Source organism: Anser anser, assembly GCF_964211835.1.
Source record: "Anser anser genome assembly, chromosome: 5".
Taxonomy (NCBI): Eukaryota; Metazoa; Chordata; class Aves; order Anseriformes; family Anatidae; genus Anser; species Anser anser.
The window spans coordinates 22,962,409-22,986,254 of NC_139725.1; the positions used below are offsets into that span (position 1 = coordinate 22,962,409).

A 23,846-nucleotide genomic window follows, 5' to 3' on the forward strand; every position below is an offset into this window, starting at 1 on the left:
TTTTTACTCACACCGTGCGTGGATGAGGAGCAGCTGAAAGGCTGCCTGAGAAACAAAGTGGCGCAAAAGCGATCAATTAACTACGGGGAAAGGGCAGGTGTTTCAAATAGAGGCACCAGCTTTTAGTAATTTATTGAGGGGAAAAAAAGGTAGAGTATTTAAGTACACACATCTCTGCCTTACAGGGCACAGGACGCACTATCTACATACAGGCTGGAAACGTGGTAGGAACAGCCCCACTCAACCTTTGACAAAGATACGGAGGTAAACATGCAATAGATGCATACAAAGGTGTATAACAGAAGCTAACAGAAGTACAGAAAACAGTAATAAACACTTCTAAAGCTAAAACCCATTAAACAAAAGCAAAACAGTAAAGAACATCACATTTAACACAATAGTAATTTAACCCCTTATTGCACTTTGAACATACACATGACAGTTATCTCCCACAATTTAGTATTTCAACACTGATGCTACACTTCTCATATAATATTGCTTGAAGCTGCAATATTACAGGCACTGATGGTGCAGTCGACTGAGTTAGAGCTGGAAGTATTTACAAAGTTAAACTTCATTGCATAACACTCGAATTACCATAAACTTAAAAACATTAATGCAATACAAAATTAGAGGGTTGCGTTGTTTTTACAAACATTAATATTTTGACAATTATTAATTTGCTGTATACACAAAGATTTTGACATACCAGAAGTTATTACATCTCAATTTTCTTTTATCCAACTAACAGGTCCCTTAGGTAAAAAACAGTAAAGTTTGAGCTTTAAAATGCTTTACCACAAATCAAGATGAACTTTAAAGCATATTTTGTAGCCTCCAGTTTCATTTCCTTCTACTTGAATTACTTTTTAATACTATTTTTAAATGCATATGCAGAATGCGATTGTGAATTAATGACTTTAACACTCTGCTCAGTTATACCTCCAAAAATTTTGAAGTCTTCTAATTCCAAGATTGAACATGTCAATGAAAAATGTCAGGGCTGCAGCACATGATGCTTTAGACTTCAAGTACAAACATACTCATAATGAGGAAAAAAATAGTATATTTCATTAAAAATGCTAACAGCTGGTTCTAGTTAGCATCCTTTGCATGGATGAAATTAAGTTAGAAAGTTCCCATCCCTTGGCTTTCATATATCTAAAATACAGCATGTTTTTGAAAATTATATAATATATATATTAAGAGACCATACCAAAAACACTAAAAGTAACCTAGTATTGCTTACTAGAAAATGATCACCTGAGGAAATAGCTTATTTTATGTATAAATTGTTGAGGGAAGCTTAGGGAGTTGATGCAGAAACTACTGAGTGAAAGTTCTTTGGCCAGTTAAACACAGAGGACTATAATAGTTCTCATATGGTCTTGTCAAATCTTATAAAGGATGAACCTTCTTTAAAAACAGAGGAAAATGCAACAGCTAATGCATACACACATTTACTCTTCTTGCGTTGCAGAAGTACTTAAATAAGCAACTTGCCTGATTTCCAGTGTACCTCTGGTTATCATTTATATAAAATAAGGAAATTACCCAATGGTATTGCACTTCAGTGACCTACCATATCAATTAAAAACCTGATAGTCAGTAAAGCTAAAGAAATTGCTTCAAGTTTTCAAATGGATTTTATCATAGATGACATTAATCTCTAATTAGAGATAAAAGAATAGTGCACAGGGTACACTACTCATTTTCAAAGCATAATATTCTATCTGTAGGAGATTCACTGTATTTTTTAAAAATGAACATACAATACGAGTCCTTGTTACGCAAATCAATTAACAACAGACTGCCTTCTTTGTAAGGGTAACATTATTCTGAAGGCAAGTGAGAATCTAAAAAACATTATTGGCTATATGGCATTCAAAAACTATGAAAAGGCAGCAGACATGGCATACTATTGGAGAAAAAGATCACAGGAGAATGAGAAAATATTTAGTATATAAAAAAGCGAAAGGATATTGTGCAAGAGGTCATTAACAGCTTAAAGTTCATTTTGAAAGGGACTTTACCACGATTCTGGCTCAAAATCAGAGAAGCACCACTACTCCTACCTTAATTTAAAATACTCTTAAAACTCAAATGAAAGGACTTTTGATGAGATTATTTCAAAGTAGCTAAAAAAAGAGATGTAATTGAGCAAAACTTTTGAACAATTAACTTAATACTTTGAAATGCAAAAACCAGTAGGCATGCACGTTTATTATCCAATGATAGAGATAGTTCTGTATAACAAGAAATGAAGAGATACTGTAGCAATTTAAGGAAGATTTCAAAATACCTACATGTTGTTAAGTGACCTGTGTAACTTAAATACACATCAGCTTCTTTGTCTTTAACCTTACAGCACAGTCCCAAATTTAGTCACTGTCACTTCCACAGGTCTTTATTTGCAGTATGCTGCTACATAATTAGCATCTAGTAATACAATTTGTTAATGAGAGGAAAACGTGATGAACCATAAACCAGAACCTAGATTCATTTTATTTTTAAACCACCACATTTATACAGGACACTAACTGTACTTTCTTGCCAAGACATTCAAAAGAAAAGCAATCCTGCCTATATATTTTCAATTAAAAACATGCTTTATTGACAAAAAGCATATGTTTACTTTTCAGTATTTTGAAAAATGCAAGAAAATATATAGATATATACATACATGTATCTATACACGTATCCAGAATAACCTGTGTTTGGGACACAGTATAGGTGACCAAGCTGATATTAAAGGGAAAAAAGTAATTCAGAAAAGAGACCTGCATACATTAAAATTAAAGTTGTACTTAAATTTTCTTTCAATATCATAGCTTTAGTGCTAGTAATATTGTGTTACTGTGTAGGAATTTCACTACTGATCTTTTATGGCTTAATGTTATTTATACAAATACTGCAGAATTAAAACATTTTACACAGTTGAAGTTGCTCAAAATGCACCTAAAATTGAACAGTTAGCGTTTAGAATAAAATCTAGACAACTGTCAGACACTGACAACAGGCTTGATGGTAGACTGAAATTTAACAAATAGTTTTAGTTTATTCATATGAAAATACTGACTTCTATGCAAGAAACTTTTTATATAATTTCAAATGTAATAACATTAAGTCTTACTCTTTTATATTTAACTTTGAAAGATCACTTATAGTTGCATATTTAAGACTTACGTCAAGCTTTTAATTTTACGTATAGCCAAAATAGTAAAAAAAACTATTATATAACAGTAGAATGCAGAAATGTGTGCAAATGCCAAAGAATATTTTTTTTTAACAGAAGAAACTCAAGTTGAACCAGATTTTCTTTGCACCTGATTATTTTGCCTAGGTTTTCTCCAAGTTTCAATTGCATTTTAACGCTCTAAAGACAATAACCTAAAGACTTCAAGTTTCCTAAATTTCATAGGTTCGTAAGAACCAAAATGTAAATGAATCATCAATATAAAAACAATTACTGGAAATAACAATGTCGAACTGAAGAACTGCATCACAGTGATTTAAGACAAAGCTCTACAGCAGTTATTTGACTTTGAGAAGTAAATTGCTGAAGTACGTAACACAATCAACATACTTCTAGGAGACTGCTAGAATGTTACAATTTGGTAACATTTCATTTAAGTCTACAGAAAAAAACCAAAACACTATTTTGATTACTTCTGCAAGAGATTACTGGCTCATAAAACCAACTTCAAACCAGGAAAGTGATTCAATAAGAAAAAAAAAAGATTTTAATTTGAAAACAGTTTTCCATTTTAGAAGATTACTACTTATAGCATGCCTTTGGAGGACAAGTGGGAAAAGGCAGAGAACGTGCAATCCAAAAATCCAATAGCACCTTGCCAGCAGACACTCCCCGAAAAAAATGAAGTTTCCAACAATCAGTTTAGTAGCAAAAATGTTCATTCTCTTTCGACTCTGAGCGTGTTTCTGATGGTGAACTCCATTTTATTTTTAAAACTCTCATATGTCTTTGTTATTGGAAGCTCTAAGCAATTAAGGAGTCTGTTTCCAATGGGATAACCTACATGCAGAAATTTAATAGTCGGTTCAGGATCAAAACCAATAGGCGGTATAGAAAAAGAACCTGTTACAAAGTACAGAATATCCTCCAACGTCACTACAGACTCACCACCTGAAAAAAAAAGAATCAGATTATATCATTCATTGTCAATCACCCATAAAACATATACTGCATGTTAAGTGTTATAGGAGAAAAAGTGAAAACAGGGAACCCCTGTTAGATGAACATGCAGTTACATGACTGAAGAATAAAAGACTGTAGCAAGAAAGATCCACTTGGGGTTACAATTTTTTTTTCTATACCACTTCGTTTTTTATTACTGCTCTCAAGTTTGTATTAAGCAGTTTTATTGTGCAGTTTCAGAAGTAATAACTGGTGAGAAAGAGGTGGGGAGTGGGAACAATTAGGAATTGACATTTAACTAAAAATCTTTGATTTATCACAGTGAACTCTGAAAACCAAACCCTATAGATATACCAGCAATTAAATCATAGAATCATTGAATGGCCTGGGTTGAAAAGGACCTTAAAGATCACGTAGTTTCAACCCTCCTGCTCTGGGCAGGTTTGCCAACTACTAGAGCAAGCTGCCTGGAGCCACATTCAGCCTGGCCTTGAATGCCTCCAGGGATGGGGCAACCACAACCCCTCTGTGCAACCTGTTCCAGTGCCTCACCACCCTCTGAGTGAAAAACTCCTAATGAAAAACTCCTAATATCTAACCTAAATCTCCCCTTAGTTCAAATGCCTTGATCAGGGAATGGGGGAGGGAATTACTTACTTTCCACATCTTGCAAATAACCTATCCAAAAATCAGCACCTCCAACTTCCTTTACACCCGATGAGCAATGGATTGTAAATAGATCACAGAGAGTTTCTGCTGAAAGTCTTTCAGGTTTGTGGCAAAATATGCTAGAGAATGCAACTGGATGCATTTCCATTTTCTCTAGCACACCGAGAGTTTTCAAACCTTGCCTAAAACTAGGAGGAAAGAAGAAAAAGAAAAATGACCAAGCATGCATCAGAAACTCAGTAGGTAACTAATTGAACGCCAGTTACTCTACAGGTTAATTAAAAAAAAAATCCTCATACTCTAAATTAGTGTTTCATAGGTCTCAGAGATTCGGTTTATTCAAATTTGTCACAGGTAACAGAATAAACGCTCAGTATAAATCCAAACATATTTGTTAAAAAAAACCTACCATCGAATACCTTTTTAGTGAGCAAATTAAGAATTTAGATTACAAGTAAGTTCAGAGACCAATCAAAATATAGTCCACAGTTGCAAATCTCTCCCCTAGCTGGAGTCACCAGTACATAGGAACGCCGATGCAGTGTTTACATTTTAAATAGGTCAATTTATACGTGTGCGCATTATCACCATCATAATGGTACACACACCCTAATTAGAGCTTTAAAAAACATTTTAAATTTTAGAAGTGATGAGAATTTAAGGCTCAAATTTGAGTTTTTCTGAATTAAAACTAAAACATAAAATATAGGGTATAGAAATTTTCTAGTGCAAAGGCCTTTGACAGTTATAAACTGTAGAATGACAAACTTCCCTCTTTACAGTAAGGAAAAAAAGAACACAACCAAGTAGTAGAACAGACTAGACAACAAATACTAAAGACAAAAGTTAGATACATAATCATTTTGGTCTTCCAGTTTAACTAACAAACTATTTAACAACCACTACTTGATCCACCGAAAGTTACAGATTGTTTCATTCAATTAAATAGAGAATAATCAGGAACATGTAAAATTCAGTTTTAGCAACATATTAGTTTGTATTTTAGTATGGAAAAAGAGAGGAATGGTGAAAATTCACAAACCCAAACAAACCTTTCTAAGGGTGAAATAATTCTCTTGATTACATGATGGGTCAATAAGTCATTCACCAGCATATTCTTATCACACAAAGCTGTTATAGGTCTTAAACATCCAGCAGCAGCAAGGAAATCATAGCACTCGTGTATAGTTGACTGCAGGCTAGACAGACTATTTGCATATTTTATCTGTAACAAAGATAAAAGTTAGGAATTTGTTTACTACATGAGTATATATGTACATATTTTTATGGAGGGGGAGAGAAAGAGAGCATTTTAATTTGAACTAAAGTCACATTTAATAAGCCCTTCTTATCTCTAAATATAGACTTGAATAAGAATTGCCCAATAAGTTTAGCTTTGTTTACCTTTTTTATTGTTTGCGCTACATCAAAATCAGCAACATCTTCCAAGTTTGGCTTCACATTCTCTGGACCGTAGACAAGACAATTGAACAATATTTTGGAAAAGAAACCAGGAGATGGACCACCGTGAACTAGAGAAACTGCAATCATTTTCCCAGCTTCAAAATATAGATTCTCTTTTAGAGCTGAAAATGAAGCAAAATATATTTACTATATATCCCTAAAAATCATTTTGTGATCCTCTTAGTTTTTATAAAAAAATCTCAATGTAATTCACTCTTACTTTAGAAGATGCAACCAGTGCGGTTTGCCATCTCCTGTTGCTTGAAACAGTAAGACCGGTAAGACATTTAATTTTGAAGCACAAGAACTCAAAGAAGTTAGCTTTGGGTCTTTACAGAGCATGTTATCACAGATAAATGTTCTATAAATTTAAGGAAAAGAAGTTCACTTGCAGGGAACAAAAATAAAACAGTCCCGAGTCTAATTAAATAGATGATGTATTTTTCTCTTGTTAGTTATCAAGATTTCCAACTACACCAAATATTGCTTTATTCTAAAAAGTAAACAGCAGTGAATTTAAATGTTTAGTGTTACAACTGCCCCGCACATTTAGAAAAGGAAAGCAAGAAAATCCACAAAAACAATTTGACCTTCATGGCTTTGATTTTAAAATAACAATCACACTGGCTGAAGACAAAAACCTTTAAAGCTACATAGTTCTTTATTTTTGAACAAAGCATTTAAGTACCTTGAGAATCAAGGGACAAGTTCTTTGCAGAAGAGCCCTCAAACAATGATGAATTCTGAAGATGTCCCATTAGTAGTTGGAAGAAAAGGTGTTTTGATCCAGAAGTATCTGTCTTTAATTTATTTTTACAGTTTGTGAACTTTACTTCAATGGTGTTTGTAGGTCTGAAGTTACGCTGCCTAAATCCTTTTAAAGCAGTATTCCAGATATTTTCTGTATTGATGTTAAGCCTTGTAGTTTTTGTATTAATTTGTTGTTTTAACTCCTTCAGTATACTGGAAACTTCCCTTCTTTGTGTTCTTAAATGCCTAAAAGAAAATTGCATGAATTTCCGGATGAGACTTATGATTCAATGAGCAATAGTTATACAGACAGTAACCAAAAATCTTTTAAGAGAAACAAAAACTCTTTAAACAGTTTAGCATATTGAAGCTCTGCCTAAATTATACCAGGAAAGTATCTGGAGTAGATTCTTCAAGTTTTAAGATAAATTGCTACCACAGAGTTAAAGTATATCTAAGAGCTAGCATATACCATAGCATAAAGTGAATAGTTATTTTGCTAATCCAGTTACACCAACAAGGTGCCAAACAATTCTCACACCTTCATTCTATGTCTGAACGATGTGAGACAAGTGAGAAATTGAAGAGCATACTTTTTTTTTTTTGCATTTGAAGAGAGGTTTTGTAACCAAGTTAGAATACTCTTTCAACTATTCACTAATCTACATCTTTGTCATTATGATAACAATATATATTTGAATGAGAGAAGAAAAATATTTCAATTCCCATTAAAAAAAAAACAGCACCAGCCTAAATAAGACCCCTTCATTTTTGTCTTTAAACTTTGCCACCAAAACTATTTTAAAATACCCTGTATACTGTAGGTAATTAATTCCCTCATTAGGGTTTTTAGCACATATTACAGGTAGAATTCACAAATTAAGTACTTACAACAAGATAAAGAATTTTGTATCCTTAGAGTGAATATTATACATTAAAACATTATCTTATTTCTGATTTTAGCAAAAATCACAAACTATTTCTATGGTGCAAATGCAAAAACATTGAAAATTCAGGACATGTTTAATTTGAAAAAAGCAATTAGGGGAATAAAAAAAAAATATTGTTTCTAAAGAATGCCTAGCCACGCTTCCTCAAGGACAAATATGTTTCTGAGTTTTGATTCCCTTGCCATCCAACCTAAAAATTCTCAGTAAGTATCGTTTTCTCCTAACCTGCCCCCCTAGCATTTAGAAACATCAGAAGACCTTATGAAGTTATGACTTCAGTGTACTCAATCCAGTATCTTAGTGACTATATATAAACACACGTACATATAGTCACTATGCCTACATGCAGACACACACACCACGTTCTGCAGGAAATAGGTACAAAGTCATGTGCTAAGATCACTCTTCAATGTGAAAAAAAAAAAAAAGGAAGAAAATACTTTTTTCCCAGGGACCAGCTCCTGTTTGACATCAGTGGAGATAAGGACATTGTTGTTCTGTTGGATGGTGGAAGTTCTAGGCGTGAGCAGGGTGATAAGTTGTTCTGGCATATTATCTTTGGTGATCTATAAGCAAAAAAATATTTCAAGAGCAGCTTAAGATTTTTTTTTGAAGGTAGCAATATACTTTCTCCACTGTTTCAGTACCAAAACTCATTTGTATGTTTATTCAAATTAAGTCCATCAGTGCGTGGATTACAATTTCAGAAAGAGTCAGCATTTTATTATGAAGTGGTTTTAGGATCTGCTGTTTTGTTGCATCCTATCTATGAGATGGAAGTCCTGACTCATACGATATTTAAATTAAAAATACTAATTTCTACAGACTTGATAAGCTTTTATTACTGCACAAAAAAAAAAAACACAATTTATATGAAAACGTTGGTAAACTAGATTTCGAGCACACTTAACATGCACAAATACAGATAAGGAACCTTAGCTTTAAGTTTTGCCATTTGTATACTTAACATTACATGTAAATGGTAAATATTCCCTTTACAAGGATCTTATTTTGTCAACCTAAAAACTGGCTCGCATGCCACCCAATATGAATAACTATAACAAATTTACAGTGTTCATACCTTACTTGGATAACTGCAATCACTAAACTTTTTGGTCAGACTTTACTCAATTTGCAATTTACTATAAAATGTCTCTCCTACACAATAATCCATCACCTCCTCATAACTAAATACTATTTTATATTATAATGTTTTCTTCTACAAAATTACACACTGGAGAAGAAAGCTGTGTTGAGATCCAGGTGACTGCCGAGGGTACTTTGGAGATGGCTCTTCCAGCAAACAAGTTGTCCCATCTGTCTTTTCAGAGGTAGCCAAAGAACGCTTTTTCTGTTTGCTGTATTTCCCTGCATTGTGAAATGATATCAACTTAATGAATTTGCTAGCTGTAAAATATATACTTTTAAGGTTTACCATCTGAAGAAGTCACCATCACATTTTTAACATTACCTGATTTTGCAAAGATGCTTCTGCATTCCACGCACTCCCAGTTTTGCTCCCATGATTTCATAGATGAACAGGCCAAGTGAGTTCCACGGGAACCACAAGATTGGCAACGCTTTATTTCCCACTTACTAAAATTAAAAACTTATTTAGAATTACACAGAAGAATGAAACTGATTAAAACTAGGAGCATTCAACAGTAAACTTAATCCAGACACTAAAATAACATAGCATAATTTGTCGATCTGGTAAGACTATATAAGGCGAACTTTCTTCAGACAAGATGTACTCACAATTCATGGATACAACAAAGAAAAACAACTACGCATGTTCTAGCACCTTGTATTAAATAAGTATGAGTGAGTATGGCTCTCTTGCCTTGCCTTGAAGTCAATAGCTTAAAGCCAGTATTTTGTCCTCATGTTGCTGGCCAGCAATGTCTGTTGTTTTTTTTTTTTTTTTTTTTTTTTTAGAGGAAACCACTGTTCAGCTTTCCAAAATGTTGAGTTCTTGAAAGTAGCATATCTGATTGTTTTTACACATTCTGAATAATACTCTTCATTAGTGATAGTGTTTAAATATCTGCTAGAATTTTGTCTAGATTTATTCAGATTCACTTAAATATACTATAACAGAACATGACTGATATAAGCTAAAACACAGGGAGCCAAAAGATACAACTGTTAAAGGCTAAGTCAATTAGTATGTACACCACGAATGAACTCAGCAATGCCTGGCCAAACCTGCGCAGCGCGTAGTTAACACCTACAGGGAAAAACCTACCACATGAATGGATCTTCAAAGTAGAAGCTCTGCCTGACAGCTTTGAGTACTCATTACAATAAAACATACATTTCAGAAACTCACAAATAAAGCAATGAAAAGCAATACAGAAAATGAACTTGATCAAAAATTAAGCAAACAGTAGAGCAGAATAAAGCCTTTTGTAAGATCACTCAAGCCTCTCCAAGCTATCAGCAATATTCTAGCTGCCATTCACATGCAACAGAATGGCTCACAGCCTTGCCTCATTAAGTGGTTAGGACTACCCCTTCCACCCCCAAGTGATCTTCTTGGAAAAAACGTCATACCTGTCAGGTTCGTTATAGTCTCTTCCTTCTTTGCAGAGACATCTTCTAATGTCACAGTGTTGATAACATTGCAACAGGTCTTGATATGCATTCTCTTCAAGTTCCCAAGACGCATCCCTATAAACAAGGCAGCTGGTCTGTTACTATAACTGTATTTCTGATCATGTAACATTCTAGCAACAACTAAACAACCCCAGGAGGTAAAGAAGAAGAAAACCTAGGGTGAAGTAATTATCTTGCAACACAGAAATTAAACATAACTACCTACAAAAGTGACCTCTTAAGCAAATCCATAAGGGTTCACTTGACTTGTATTACACTGGGTATCAAAGTAGGTTTGTATAAAACTGACTATTTACAAAGTTACTTACTTTTCTGGAATGTGTATGCCCATTCTCAACATTTCTTCCTGAAATTTGTCCTTGTTATTACATACTGTGCACCTAAAGAAAAATATCCCAGCACTCAAAGCTTGATACTGTGTCAAGGAAAAAAAGGGGAAAAAAAGAAAAAACAGAAAACCAAAACAATTACTGAATTACTAGCATCCTTAGAATGACAATATAGGTCTTAATATTTATAGCCATAAAATTCATGGACACCATCCTGGTGTGGATGTTAAGTCTGATGACAATCATGATGCCACTTGACCTTGATGCAAGTGATATTTTTTCTTCCTTTAGAAGACAAGTGTCTCTAACACTCTCAACAGTTCAAATGCAAGAATCAGGATCATAAATGAAATAATCCTTCTTTTCAGTCAGATTCGCTAGCTTTAGGATGAGTTTACAAAAAGAACCTCATAACTTTTTCCAACTATGGACTTAGGCAAAGGGAATTGATTATTGACAAATGACATTTTTAGCATTCAGATTCTGCACACAATGGTAGCACACAAGAAGGCAGCTACCTAGGTGGAACTTTATTTCTTAAAAAGAACCAAAGCCTGGAAGTGTGTCAGGCATGCAGAAACAGCAGGGAAAAAATGTTTAATAACATAAAAAATTCCTTCTTGTAAGACACTAGTGTCCTAAACACAATTTTAATATTGTCCTTCAAATCACAGAATCATTAAGGTTGGAAAAGACCTCCAAGATCATCTGGTCCAACCATCCCCCTACCACCACTATTACCCACTAAACCATGTCTCTAAGCACCAGGTCCAACCTTTCCGTAAACACTCCCAGGGATGGTGACTCCACCACCTCTGGGCAACCCGTTCCAATGCCTGACTGCTCTTTCTTTGAAGAAAGAACCTGAACCTCCCCTGGCACAACTTGAGGCCATTCCCTTTAGTCCTATCGCTGGTTATGTGTGAGAAAAGGCTGACTCCCAGCTCCCCACACCTTCCTTTCAGGTAGTTGTACAGAACAGTAAGGTGTCCCCTGAGCCTCCTCTTCTCCAGGTTAAACAACCCCAGTTCCCTCAACCGCTCCTCACAGGACTTGTGTTCCAGGCCCTTCACCAGCTTCGTAGCCCTTCTCTGGACACGCTCCAGGGCCTCAATATCTTTCTTGAAATCTAATGTATTTCCATGTGATATTATCCTTAAGTAATTCTACATAATTTTAAGCAATTGCCCCATGTTTTTTAAAATGGAAATGTGAACTCCATGGAAAAAAAAGAAATGGAGAACCTGTCTTACCTGCAAGCATTCTCGATGAAACCAAGCATTTTTACAACAAGGACTTTTCAATACACTGTACAGTGGAAGATGTTCAACCAAATCCAGGCATATCGTACACTGTGAAGGCCCTCTAGATTCTTTATCCGGAAAGATTTGAACTGGTTTATGCTCCCAACAGTAAGATCTACAAATAACAATGTAAGGTTCCCTTATGAAAACAATGTTTTAAGAACCTTCCTCACAAAAAATGAAGATAGCAAAATGAAATTCCTATGATACCTTTGACTAAACACTTTGAAACAAGCTAAAAGAGGCAGGAGTAAACAAATCATGTATCTAACAGGGCAGTTCAATAGAACAATAGTAAGGAAGAAGCACATTGCCGACTGATACTCGGTAAATTATGGGGCTAACATATCCCCCTTTCTGTCAATATTTCTTTTGGTCCAAATTACGTTTCCTGTCATCAGAACCTCAGTTTCTTCCTATATTTCAATGTTACCATGACATTAATGGATCAATTTTGAGTTTGTACGATGGTTCTACAAAGTCTAGGTAGCATGGTGAATTCTAAAATTTACCCCATTTTCAAAGTAAGACAGGATGTACAGCTGTAGAACAAATCTTTCTGAAAATGTATTATTTTTTACATGTGCTTGGCTTCATGTTAAACCATGAGTTGTTCATTTAAAAGTTAAATGCACCCACCCTGCAAACTCAACTCACGGTAGGCAGAATGAAAACATTATCAAAACATACTCAAAAGTATTTTGAGTACAGCCAGAATGCTGGAAAGACTATTGTAAAAGAGCATAAAACCATTATATTTGATACTAAACCCATTTCTCCTGCAGTCCACCTCTAATAAGCAGATCTAGTAGTCTTGTGTTTTGAAACACAATGGAATGGCATACAGTGTATTTTGACTCCTCACACACAAGCAGGACAAACCAAGGGAATAACATAAGGCTTTTTACTTGCCATTTCCACAAACGCACAGGAGGTAGACAAACAAAGAAAATAAAACCAAATGCCAACCATTCTCCTTCTTTAAAAGTGCATAACTAGTACATATAAAGTAAATTTTCAGCAATGCAAATTTTGTCTTTGTGTTTTCCACAAATCAGACTTTTTCTTCCCCTTCAGATAATCCAGATGTCATTAATCTAACAGCCTCTCCAGTGGCCACAATGAAAAAAACAATTACCTCCTGTACAAATAGAACTGAAATGAGAAAACACACAATAAAATCACCAAACTTACCTGAAGTCTTCCATGAACTGGAAAATACATTCTTTTCGTAGCCCACAAGGAAAATGGTAACTTCGCTTGCATTTGGGAGCTACACATCCAATTGAAGCACCCTTTTTCTTACAGATGTTACATTTCTGGGAAGAATATGTTTTTAAAATAAAAGAATAATAACATCTAAAGTACAAATGACTATTTACTTGTGTTTTGTGAATATTTCAAAGAGAAGATATATACTTATTTTACAGAATTTGATTACGTATTGTTTTTATATGCATGTTGACAGTTACCTCTAAGCTGAAATACAAATTACTTTATCAGTATTTATAGTTTAGTTGCATCTTTAAAATTACAGCACATCAGCTTGAGGCTCAGCATAATGCCATGAGGCATTACGCATGTATGATTTACTCTCATTAATTAATCTGCAACACACAGAGGAAATAATAATAACAGAAAAATTCTGCAAGTTTTATTATAGCTTTGGGCTTCTAGGAACCCACTGTACTCATTAGTGATATGTAAAATTCAGATGCTTGAATGGGCTTAACACACTGCCAATTGGAGAATAAAACAAACCCCACAGATGACACTACGTGTGCTTAATGAAGTTACTCTTTTTTCCTTGTAAAGACCAAGTACTTCATTCTTACCAGTTTTGCAGCTCTGTTAACTTCTTTTCTAATATCTGTGATCAAAAATCCATCCACACCTTCATCTTCTTCTCCCCTCTGCCAAATACCACTTGACATCAACTATGAAAACAGAAAGCATTAAAAGATTCCTCTACCTAAAGATTTAAAATTACCTACACCGTATTTGTCAAGTAGAAGAAAGACGTTTAATCTAAAAAAGCTTGTATAAACATTTTAAGTAAAGCAGAATAGCCTCCTTCTGGCCCCAAATACATTGACATTAAAATCACTGAAATCTGCCACGAATAATTTACATTTCCAAGCACTTGATGGTATTCTACACTGATGATATGGCAAATGGCCAGGTAATCTAACCCTGTTTATAGATGCACATAATGATTAGAAAATGATCCAAGGCATCTACGCACTTAGATGATATTCATCAGATATGGGACAACAGGGAACAGTAATCAGTAATATGAAAATAATTTCATAACATCAAAGTTTTACATAATACTGTAAAGCTCAAGATGGAGTATTTTATCTTCCTTTTCAAAATATAGGGACTACTCAGATAATTGTCAAACAATTACTTTCATCAAATAAAGCTTCAGAGGAAATAAAATTAAATTAGTTTAGTTAATATGAATGACAATTGTGCTGGGGAGATAATGAAGCACAGTAGGAAGTATCCGTACTGAAGTGCAACCTAAGAGCAAAAGTAATTCATTTTAGAGGAGAATTGGATAAAAACAGATTCCAGTAACTTGGCAAGTCACAAGAGCTTGATAATAATTTAGAGTAAACAATTGCCTAGTAAAGCAGTTATATCACAGAGTTCAAATAACTAAAGAGTTTCATAGCTCGATACCTCTTATATTCCTTCCAATCTCATTTTATAGTTCTCTCAGAAGCAAAATTGCAATATAGTACCATTTTCTAATCACAGGATTTTGTCAATACTTTTAGTCTAATACACATGATATTTTATACCAAAACCGATTAAGGATATTTTTCCAAGTGTGGGATATTTGGCAATGAAATAAGATGCACAGCTAATTGTTTTTTTTTTCCCTAGAATTCTTTTGTTATATAGTACTCACAATGTTTTAATAAAATCATGTTCATTTGTTTTTAAAGAGGTGGGAACCAAAGCCTAAAAGATAACCGTAGGAAGTTTCTTAGAACAAAACCTCAAATCACTGATTTATAGAATATTTTAACATCATCATAATACTCAAGTGTTGCAAGCATTCACTTTCCTAGTTGGTCTGCTCCACCAAGAAAAGATGTATTCTACCTTTTCATTTGGCCTTACGTGTGACTAACAAGATTATCACAGACCTAAAATTCCTTTCAGCTGCTTAAAACTAATTTAAGAAAAATATCCTTACATAACCCCAGAAAACCTCCACCACTCTTCTTTATCTTTTAAGGATTTAATATCCAACCTATTAAGTCATCTGCAAAAATCCGAGGTTTAGAGTTTGGAAGGTAGTATAAGTAGAACATGCATTTTGGAAAATTACAAGTGTGATAAATATCACACTGGCGCAACTTGTGGCCATTTCCCCTCATCTTAAACCATAAAGGTTTGTTGGGTTATTTATTTAATCTGCTGCACCTAACAGGTATACAAGCCTTCAAGGCTACAAGTTTACGTTGACAGTTCAAGCTTTATAATGAAATATTTGGATGAGTTATAGCTATTTAATATTGTTTGTGTTTACTGTTTTGCAGGTAAAAACAAATGAGCTTCAAGATCAGTATCATATACTTACCAAACAGTAATAATGAACAGTGAGATTGTATTCCACGTAGGTCTTTTTTTCTCCATACTTTTCAGGGCAGTTGTCTGTCCATCCACAGAGAACGCAGGCTAAAAAACAGATCATGGTTAGGATCAGTGAGCATACTGGAATTACTGTGGATCAGCTGTAAAGCAGTAACTCTCATCTCTTTTAATTGCATGCATCCTGAAGTAGATTACATGATAAAGGACAGTAGATACTGAAGGGGAAATTCAAATTGTCACTTCTCAGCAATGGTAATTCATGACCCAAGGAATGATCTGGCATGGAGGGGAAGAAGGCCTGACTGCAGAAAGGGTTAAACTGGCTGGGAGCAGTAAAGTCAGAGACAAGACGGAATGACTCCCTGTAAGGGAGTGAAGTTTTCCTTGGTGAGGAGATAAGGAATATCCACAGCATTGTCTTGTGGCAATCCTGGAATGCAAATGCTAAGGGGCCACCTTAGGGCAGCAGGATTGGTGCTCGGAGATGAATTTAACACCCAGCTAGATTGCCTGATACTGAAGCTCACATGATTGATGCTGGGACAAGTGTATATAGTGACACATCTTTGCAGACTCCTTGTAGAACTGATTACAGTGTTAGGACTTGTCCAATGCATTGTTCATTATTATTTTTTTTATATATTTAAGCACAGATATGTTTAATTCAAGGGATCCAATAAAAATAACCCAACTCTCTTTGAGAAATGTTGAATTCCACAGTAAATAAAGGAGTGGGTACTGTTTATTTATCTTCTAGTTCCCTAGCATGAAAACACTTCACAGGTTCCACCTGCCTGCTGATTCAGAAGAGAGCTATCACCCAAACAAACTCACAAGCTGACTTTGCTCGCAACTAAAATGTTCTTCCCAACATACCTGCAGATAATTATTAAACAGTCAAGAATGTCTAAATATGTGAAATATATGACATTAATTTTTTTAGCATAATATACAAAGATGTCACCACCTTAGAATCCACGAAGCAGCTTAACTGTTTATTTGTATACCTGTGTGATAATATTTATGAAGAACATTACTGGTATCATGACTATCAAGTCACATGCTAACGGTACCTTTAAAACTATACACTAGTTTCAAAACATCCTAGGTCTTGAGACTAATATTATTGTCAGCTAAAACCTTGGGGGATTTCCCCATTTCTGGGGTTCCCAACCCACCAACACACTTGGACATACACAGACACGGAGTTTCTTCCCTTCAATTCTTAATAGATATACAAAAGTACATTTTTGATACTCTAACATCAAGAACAGTCATAGTAGAGAGAAGAAAGAGGTACTGCTTCAGCCTAAAGAAGTTTCTTGAATGATACATCTTGAACAGCTGGATGAGGTGTGACAGCTGAACTTTCAAGGTTACTTTCTTAAAACATCTGCAGAAAAGATTGTAAGTATTCTGATTACAGCAAACACAAATCCAAGGAAGTTTACAAGTTATTTCTTTTTCATTCTGAGACAAGCGGTTCCAACACAACTTGATTACTGAAAATTCACCTGCTCTTTCAGACCAAATAAAGTAATTTATAATTGGTATTAGATATGCAGATTCAGGACTTACATAGCTATTTGATAAAAACCTTACTTACGTGGACTTTGAATGTCAAAATTGCTTTCACTCATTCTAGTGAGTTCTTCTAGCAGCCTATCATGAAAAGGATATGAAGAGTTAAATACATCTAGTGCATTAAGAATGTCCACTATGTACTGTTTTTACAGTTCACTTTAAATTCAGAAAAATCCTCAAACTCAGTAAAGTTTTTAAAATGGGAACAAGAACAAAAGAACTACTATTAGAATTCAACTGTTATTGCAAGAGATGGGAGTTCAAAAAGCAGAATGCAAATATTCAGAATACACCCACACTAATGGAACGTACTACTTGTTGCTTATTTATTTCCTCAAAATATTAACAATATGCTTTATTTTCTCTTTGGAAAATTAGCTGCTACATCGGACTTCTATGTGTAGGCCTACGCATAAAGCATTTGTAGTTATTTTCAACATCACAAAAAAACACAGATATGTAGGGAACTAGCCTTCACTGTGTGCGTACTTCCTTAACAACTTTGGGAAAAAAAAAAAGTAAAAAAGATAACGCACGCTGCTTCAAGGCTGTCCTAAGATGATTATTCTTCCTCTAGTGTGAAGTAAAACAACCCTTTTAGGTACAAACCTGTAGATCTTTGGCTTGCCTCCTCTCAGGAGCTGAAGGACACCTTACATAAGACCTGGAAGACAAGCATCGTGGGATCACTGTCTGCAAGTCCATGCTTGACCTCACAGGTAGATCAGCAATTCCCTTAATACCTGCCCAAGTGCGCTGGGAGGCAGCGGATCGCACCTCCAAAGGGGAAGCCTGATAGACTCTGAGCTATTGGAGCTTTGCTATCTACGGTTCAGTTTAGATGACTGCCAGATACAGCTCTAAGAACAATCCTCAGGCAGCAGCAAGCATTTGTAAATAGAGTCCTGCAGCCATTCGGTTGGAGTTTTAGGAGGAGGGTTGTAACAAGGAGTGAAAAAGATGAAAAGGGAGCCGAAGAAACTCTTGGGTGTAAAGCAACTGTTCTGTAGTACTGTTCTTTGTAACAGGCAAATGGAATACTGTGACATGAGACATTTGCCAGAAAGCAATCTAAAATGAAAATATGCAAAGCTGCAACCAGTCTAGTTGTGGCAGCGTACACAACAGTCAGGTGAAATTATGGTTGCAGTTTTCCCAGAAACAAATTTCCTCCTTTCTAAACTATAAAAAATAAAGATGCTGAATTAGGGACGGGGGGGATGGGGATGGACGGGATAGACACAAAACCCACAGCTTATACTTCTTCCTTTCTCTTAGGGTTTCCCAGGAATGGCCACTGCCAGTTTCACAATCCTGGATCTACCACAGCCTAGTGCAATAAATAAACTCCACGTAAAGCCACCCAAAACCAGTTTTTCACGTTATTATGTTGCAAAGAGGAGCATAGGAGCATATTTCTCCTCCACAGAAGGAGAAAACACGTTTGGCTGGAAACAAGAAAAGCATCCCCTCCCTTCCCTTCCCTTCCCTCGGCTCCAGCAAAACAAACGAACACCCCCTACTCACACCCGCGGATTCCTCCTGCTTCCTCGCAGTCTCTCAGGGAAGCCCACACGAGAGCCCAAATTTGCAAGTCAAAGGATACGCGAAGGCAGGCGCTGGGGCTCCATGCACAAGCCCTGCCCACCAGTTCTGCAGGGACAAAGCGATCCCGTGTCAGCCTATTTGCAAGACAGGCACACATTATCACCCAGTGCTTGTAAAACCAGGGCGTAAACAGAATTTTATCTCTTTGCCTAAACGGGCTAAAGCGTCCTCGCAGCGATAGCAGTTCTGTTAAGCTCTAGAACTCTTCGCTGCCCCGGGACGTCAGGTGTTTTTAACTTTTGTTTGTTTTAATTAGGGGGACGGGGTAACAGGCAGAATTTCGGGTACCCCTTCTCCCCAGGGCACAAACCGGGGCTGCCCGGCCCCGCCGGCTGCGGCCCCTCAGCCCGTGCCGTTTGTGACCGGGGGTCGCCCCCCCCCCCCACCCTCCGAGCCCCCCGTGCCGGGCCGGCTTCCCCGCGGCTCGCCCAGCCCGAGCCCGCTCCCTCAGTCCCGCGGCCAAGCGCCCGCACCGGGGCGGCCTCACGGCCCCGCCTCGCCTCCCCCGGGGGGAAGCGCCCGCTCGGCGCGGCCCCGCCGCCCCCCTCAGGCCGCCTCTCGCCCCTCAGCGGGCGGCGGGGCCAAGCCCGGGCCCGCCGCCGCCGCCGCCACTCACCCGCCGCCGCCGAGAGCCGGAGCCGCCCCCGCTAACTGACAGACAATTCAAACCCCAACATCCGCCGGCGTCGCGGAAGCCTGGTGCCCGCCCCCTGCTCCGCCCAGCGCCGCGCCCGCCGTCCGCGGTGTCGGGCTGGGGGCTGCCGAGGCGAGCCGGCGGGCTGGGGGCGTCAGGGGCTGGGGGGCTTGTGTGGGGACTCGGGGGGAAAGGGGCCCCGCCAGGCAGAAACGGCCCCTACAATGGCGCTTTTTTTTTTTTTTTTTTTCGAGCTATCCCGCTTGCAAGGCCACAGTCTTGGCCTGTTATGCCTCTGGTCAAGGCCACAGTCGTGATAACAATGTTTGCTATAGTAAAACGGAGTTTTTCAGCTAAAGCTTTGTATGTGATGTTTACACAAATGCTTGTGGCATTTGAATGCTGCTGTAATGCGCTGTTGACCACAGCAAATCAACAAATAGCACAAGCAACAAATGAAACAGTGACTTTATAGGCACAACATACACACATGCTGCAGCCACACAAATGTGAATAGAAACGGCCTATTTCTGTTCTTAAATGTTGGCTAATTAGACTTAAAGCATGCTAGCAGATCACCCACCTCATCCCGCACCCAAAAGGGTCTCTCCCATACCTAGTGCAGAGCTATACTGTCCCTGCTAACTCATCTGCCAAACCTGGAGTCTGCGCTATCTGGCCCCAAGATGTAAGCTCGCCCCAGGAGCTGGGCCCCAGATCTCTTAACTTGTTTGCAAGCTGCCTGGTTTGAAGTTTGCTAGCTGCACATGCAGAGTAGAGAGCTTACTAAGGACAGTCCAGTAGAGTTTAATAAGAAAAGGCTGATGTGATCAGGCAGAGGTCTTGGCAAGATGACTGTTTACACACAGCTGGCCCCTACCTGTTGTCCCACGTCCTCAAAGTTGTCTTCCTCAATGTACCTCCATCGCACCCTTTCCCCAGTTTTGCCCTGTCCCCTAAATACACTATAATGTATTTTGCAGAATCACACAAGCACCCTAATATCCTATAAAAGTCTGTTCTTTCCCAAGGCTTGTGATAATCCTCTTTATCCCTCACCAGTTAGAAAGTTCCAGTGGGAACTCCTCAAGGCTTTAAGTAGTTTCTTCAATGGCCCAAGATTTCTGGTCTTTGGTATTATCCCCGTTATCTTCTGTTCTGTATGTAGTGTTTGCATATCTGGGGGTTAGCATACTTCTGTCAGTTGTCCAAAGCTTGTATATTAAATCGCTTTTAATCAGATATCCTCAGAATAACTGAGTATTGCACATGTCCTTACAGTGGGTAATTCTGATAAAGAAGAAGAGCATCTCTTGATGTGAAACAGGGCAAAAACTAGAGACTTTGTTAAAAAAAAAAAAAATTAACAAATTACATTGGTTTTCCTAAATGTGCCTCAGTATGGTGGGTGTCCCATAGTCCCATATTGTCCAATAACCTAGCACCCACATGATACATGAAAAGTTCAGGATAAATTCATCCTCCTATGTGGATTTGAATCTACATTTTCAAGAATTGTTATTGTTCTTCCCATACTTTCCTTGGCTTACTGACTATTCTAACATATAAAAGAAAGTGGCATACTACCAATGGAAGTGAGCTTTAATGTTGTCTTTTCAGAGTCAGGGGTTAAACCTCAATCTCCCACACTCAGGATAAATGTTCCAGCTAATGATTTATTGAATACAGAGGGGATGGTATTATTGTATTACCCCCATCTTTTGTAATATATACCTTCCTTTCCTTTTCTGTATGCTGATAATTTCCAAATACACTGTATTCCATTTTGAGTCATCTGACTTGTTCTGTTTATTTTTATTTTTTTTAATTGCAGTCAGAAAAAAGTATATCTTTCACTCTTCATCAGTCATTCAGGTAGCCCTACCCAAAATGGAGAAAAAGTTCTAAAGAAAGAATCAACATTTTAATGTTGCTTTGTCTGTTTTGTTTTTAGATGGAGCCTCAAACATTTTACTTTATTTATGTAAACCTCTGACAAATAATAGCATCCTTCTCTAACCATCGGAAGTATGGTAGGCTGTCCAGAGCTCCAGCTCACATATGGAGATGCTCAGTCATGGCATAGCTTTTCAAGCTTTTAGGGGCCTAACCATGATGGCAGCATTTTATACTCCATTTGTATGATCATATATTAATAAAAGTAAACTATTTTTTTCTAATTGGTGTTAGTAGAAAAGTGGCCAGCTTACTTTTTTTGTTTTATTTTTATTTTTTACCATGGACTCTCTTAGTTCCTTTGTTTTCACATTACCATTAGTATTAGCTCACTATTTACTACCAAACACAAGTGTGTGGGTTTTTTTTCTCTCCCCCCACCCCCTTTTATTTTTCCTACTTCTATTATCTTTTCTGATTCTTGTTTGAATGTTTTGATCTAAAATCACTTCTGACTGTTCTCAGTGTCTTTTAAACTCAAACATACCACCTCTTGGCAGCAGGAATTTCCTCACAAAACAGCAATTTCAGGTCTCCTGGTACTGGGTTGCTCAGATAATAAGCAGGTATGTAAGCTGCAGTGGTTAGGAGTGATATTTCTCCTGCTGTGAGACCATGTGGTTTCACCCAGCAGAGCTCAGATACTGCCTGCATTGGTGTGTTCATTCTGGGTCAGGAGTTTAATGTGTCTATATAAATGCAATACCACTCTGTTCCATTCCTTGACCTTTCAAACGGGACATAAGCTGAATTGCTTATAATTTGTCCTCCCTGAGGTAAAAGTTTAAATGGCACTTCTCTTTTGATATATCTGAACACTGTGATCCATGACTAGCACTCTGCTAGGGCAAGAGAAATGCATTTAGGAGACAAACCCTGGGGGAATAACTGCAATATTGAGGTGAAAGTGATTATATGCATTGTGTCTATTACCCTTTCTGAAGTTGAGAAAGCACTTGCGATGTGCTACATGTACATGTGATGACTGAAAAGTTGTAGATTATGTATCTAAGTATTTTTTACTTGCTTGTTCATTGAAACGTTGTGGCAAATTAAAGAAACTTAGGAAGCTTCTCCTTTTTCATCTTGTAAATAAAAGGCAGGGAAACTTCCACTTATAGAATCATAGAATATTCCGAGCTGGAAGGGACCCATAGGGATCATCAAGTCCAACTCTTAGGTCTCCAAAGGACCACCCAAAAATCAGACCATGTGTCTGAGAGCCTTGTCCAAATGCTTCTCGAACACCATCAGGCTCGGTGCCATGACCACTGCCCTGGGGAGCCTGTTCCAGCGCCCAACCACTCTCTTGATGAAGAACCTTTTCCTGATATCCATCCTGAACTGCCCCTGTCCCAGCTCCATGCCGTTCCCTCGGGTCCTGTGGCTGTCCCCAGAGAGCAGAGCTCAGGGCCTGCCCCTCCGCTCCCCTCGTGAGGGAGCTGCAGGCCGCCATGAGGCCTCCCCTCGGCCTGCTCTGCTCTGGGCTGAACAAACCAAGGGACCTCAGCTGCTCCTCATGTATCTCCCCCTCTAGACCCTTCACTATCTTTGTAGCCCTCCTTTGGACACTCTCTAACAGTTTTATGTCTTTCTTATGCTGTGTCACCCAAAACTGCACACAGTACTTGAGGTGAGGCTGCACGAACACATAGCAGAGCAGGATGATCGCCTCCCTTGACCAGCTGGAAATGCTGTGCCCGATGCACCCCAGGGCACGCTTGGCCCTCCTGGCTGCTAGGGCACTCTGCTGGCTCATGTTCAGCTTGCTGTCAACCAAAGCCCCCAGATCCCTTTCTGTGGGGCTGATCGCCAGCATTTCATCCCCCAGTCTGTATGTATAACCAGGGTTGCCCCTTCCCAAGTGCGCTTATCATCTCCCAATCCACCTGAACAAACACTAGCCAGTAGGTATAAATGTTCTCTTTTGCTTGAATAGATTATGTTTTATTTTTGAAAGTTATATTTAAATGTCAGTAATACTTGCCTTGCAGAAAGTATTTTGTAGAGTCCTTAGTTGCAGGTTGTGCGTGATGCTGGATGACACCTTGTGAAGTATTTGATTAATATGCAAACAACCAGTCACAATATCTTTTCAGCAGTAAGATGAATCTTGTTTTTTAAAGGGCAGAAGAACACTGCCAGGCCTTACAGAGAAGGTGTATTCAGGATCCAAGCACATAAATTAGTTTTTCTAAAGAGAAATAC

At 37.6% G+C, this 23,846-nt stretch overlaps 1 protein-coding gene across 4 annotated transcripts; it reads right to left on the reverse strand.

The window, feature by feature from the left end:
- Positions 1-100: 100 nt before the first annotated feature.
- Positions 101-19,809, reverse strand: G2E3 (G2/M-phase specific E3 ubiquitin protein ligase). Of its 4 annotated transcripts, none has more exons than XM_083837139.1 (18): positions 19,665-19,809; positions 18,968-19,122; positions 18,050-18,104; positions 17,463-17,518; positions 15,843-15,940; positions 14,080-14,181; positions 13,439-13,563; positions 12,194-12,359; positions 10,920-11,026; positions 10,549-10,665; positions 9,464-9,588; positions 9,228-9,360; positions 8,433-8,558; positions 6,981-7,288; positions 6,233-6,414; positions 5,881-6,053; positions 4,817-5,016; positions 101-4,147 (listed from the first exon to the last, which is right to left on the reverse strand). In XM_083837139.1, the coding sequence occupies exons 4-18, from the start codon at positions 17,494-17,496 to the stop codon at positions 3,915-3,917; spliced, it is 2,229 nt and encodes a 742-aa protein (XP_083693265.1). In that variant the 5' UTR covers positions 17,497-17,518; positions 18,050-18,104; positions 18,968-19,122; positions 19,665-19,809; the 3' UTR covers positions 101-3,914. The 4 variants fall into 4 exon arrangements, with proteins under 4 accessions (XP_083693265.1, XP_083693266.1, XP_083693267.1 ...); XM_083837140.1 differs by having other exon boundaries at positions 18,968-19,093; positions 19,665-19,791; XM_083837141.1 differs by lacking the exon at positions 19,665-19,809 and adding an exon at positions 19,522-19,631 and having other exon boundaries at positions 18,968-19,093.
- Positions 19,810-23,846: the final 4,037 nt, after the last annotated feature.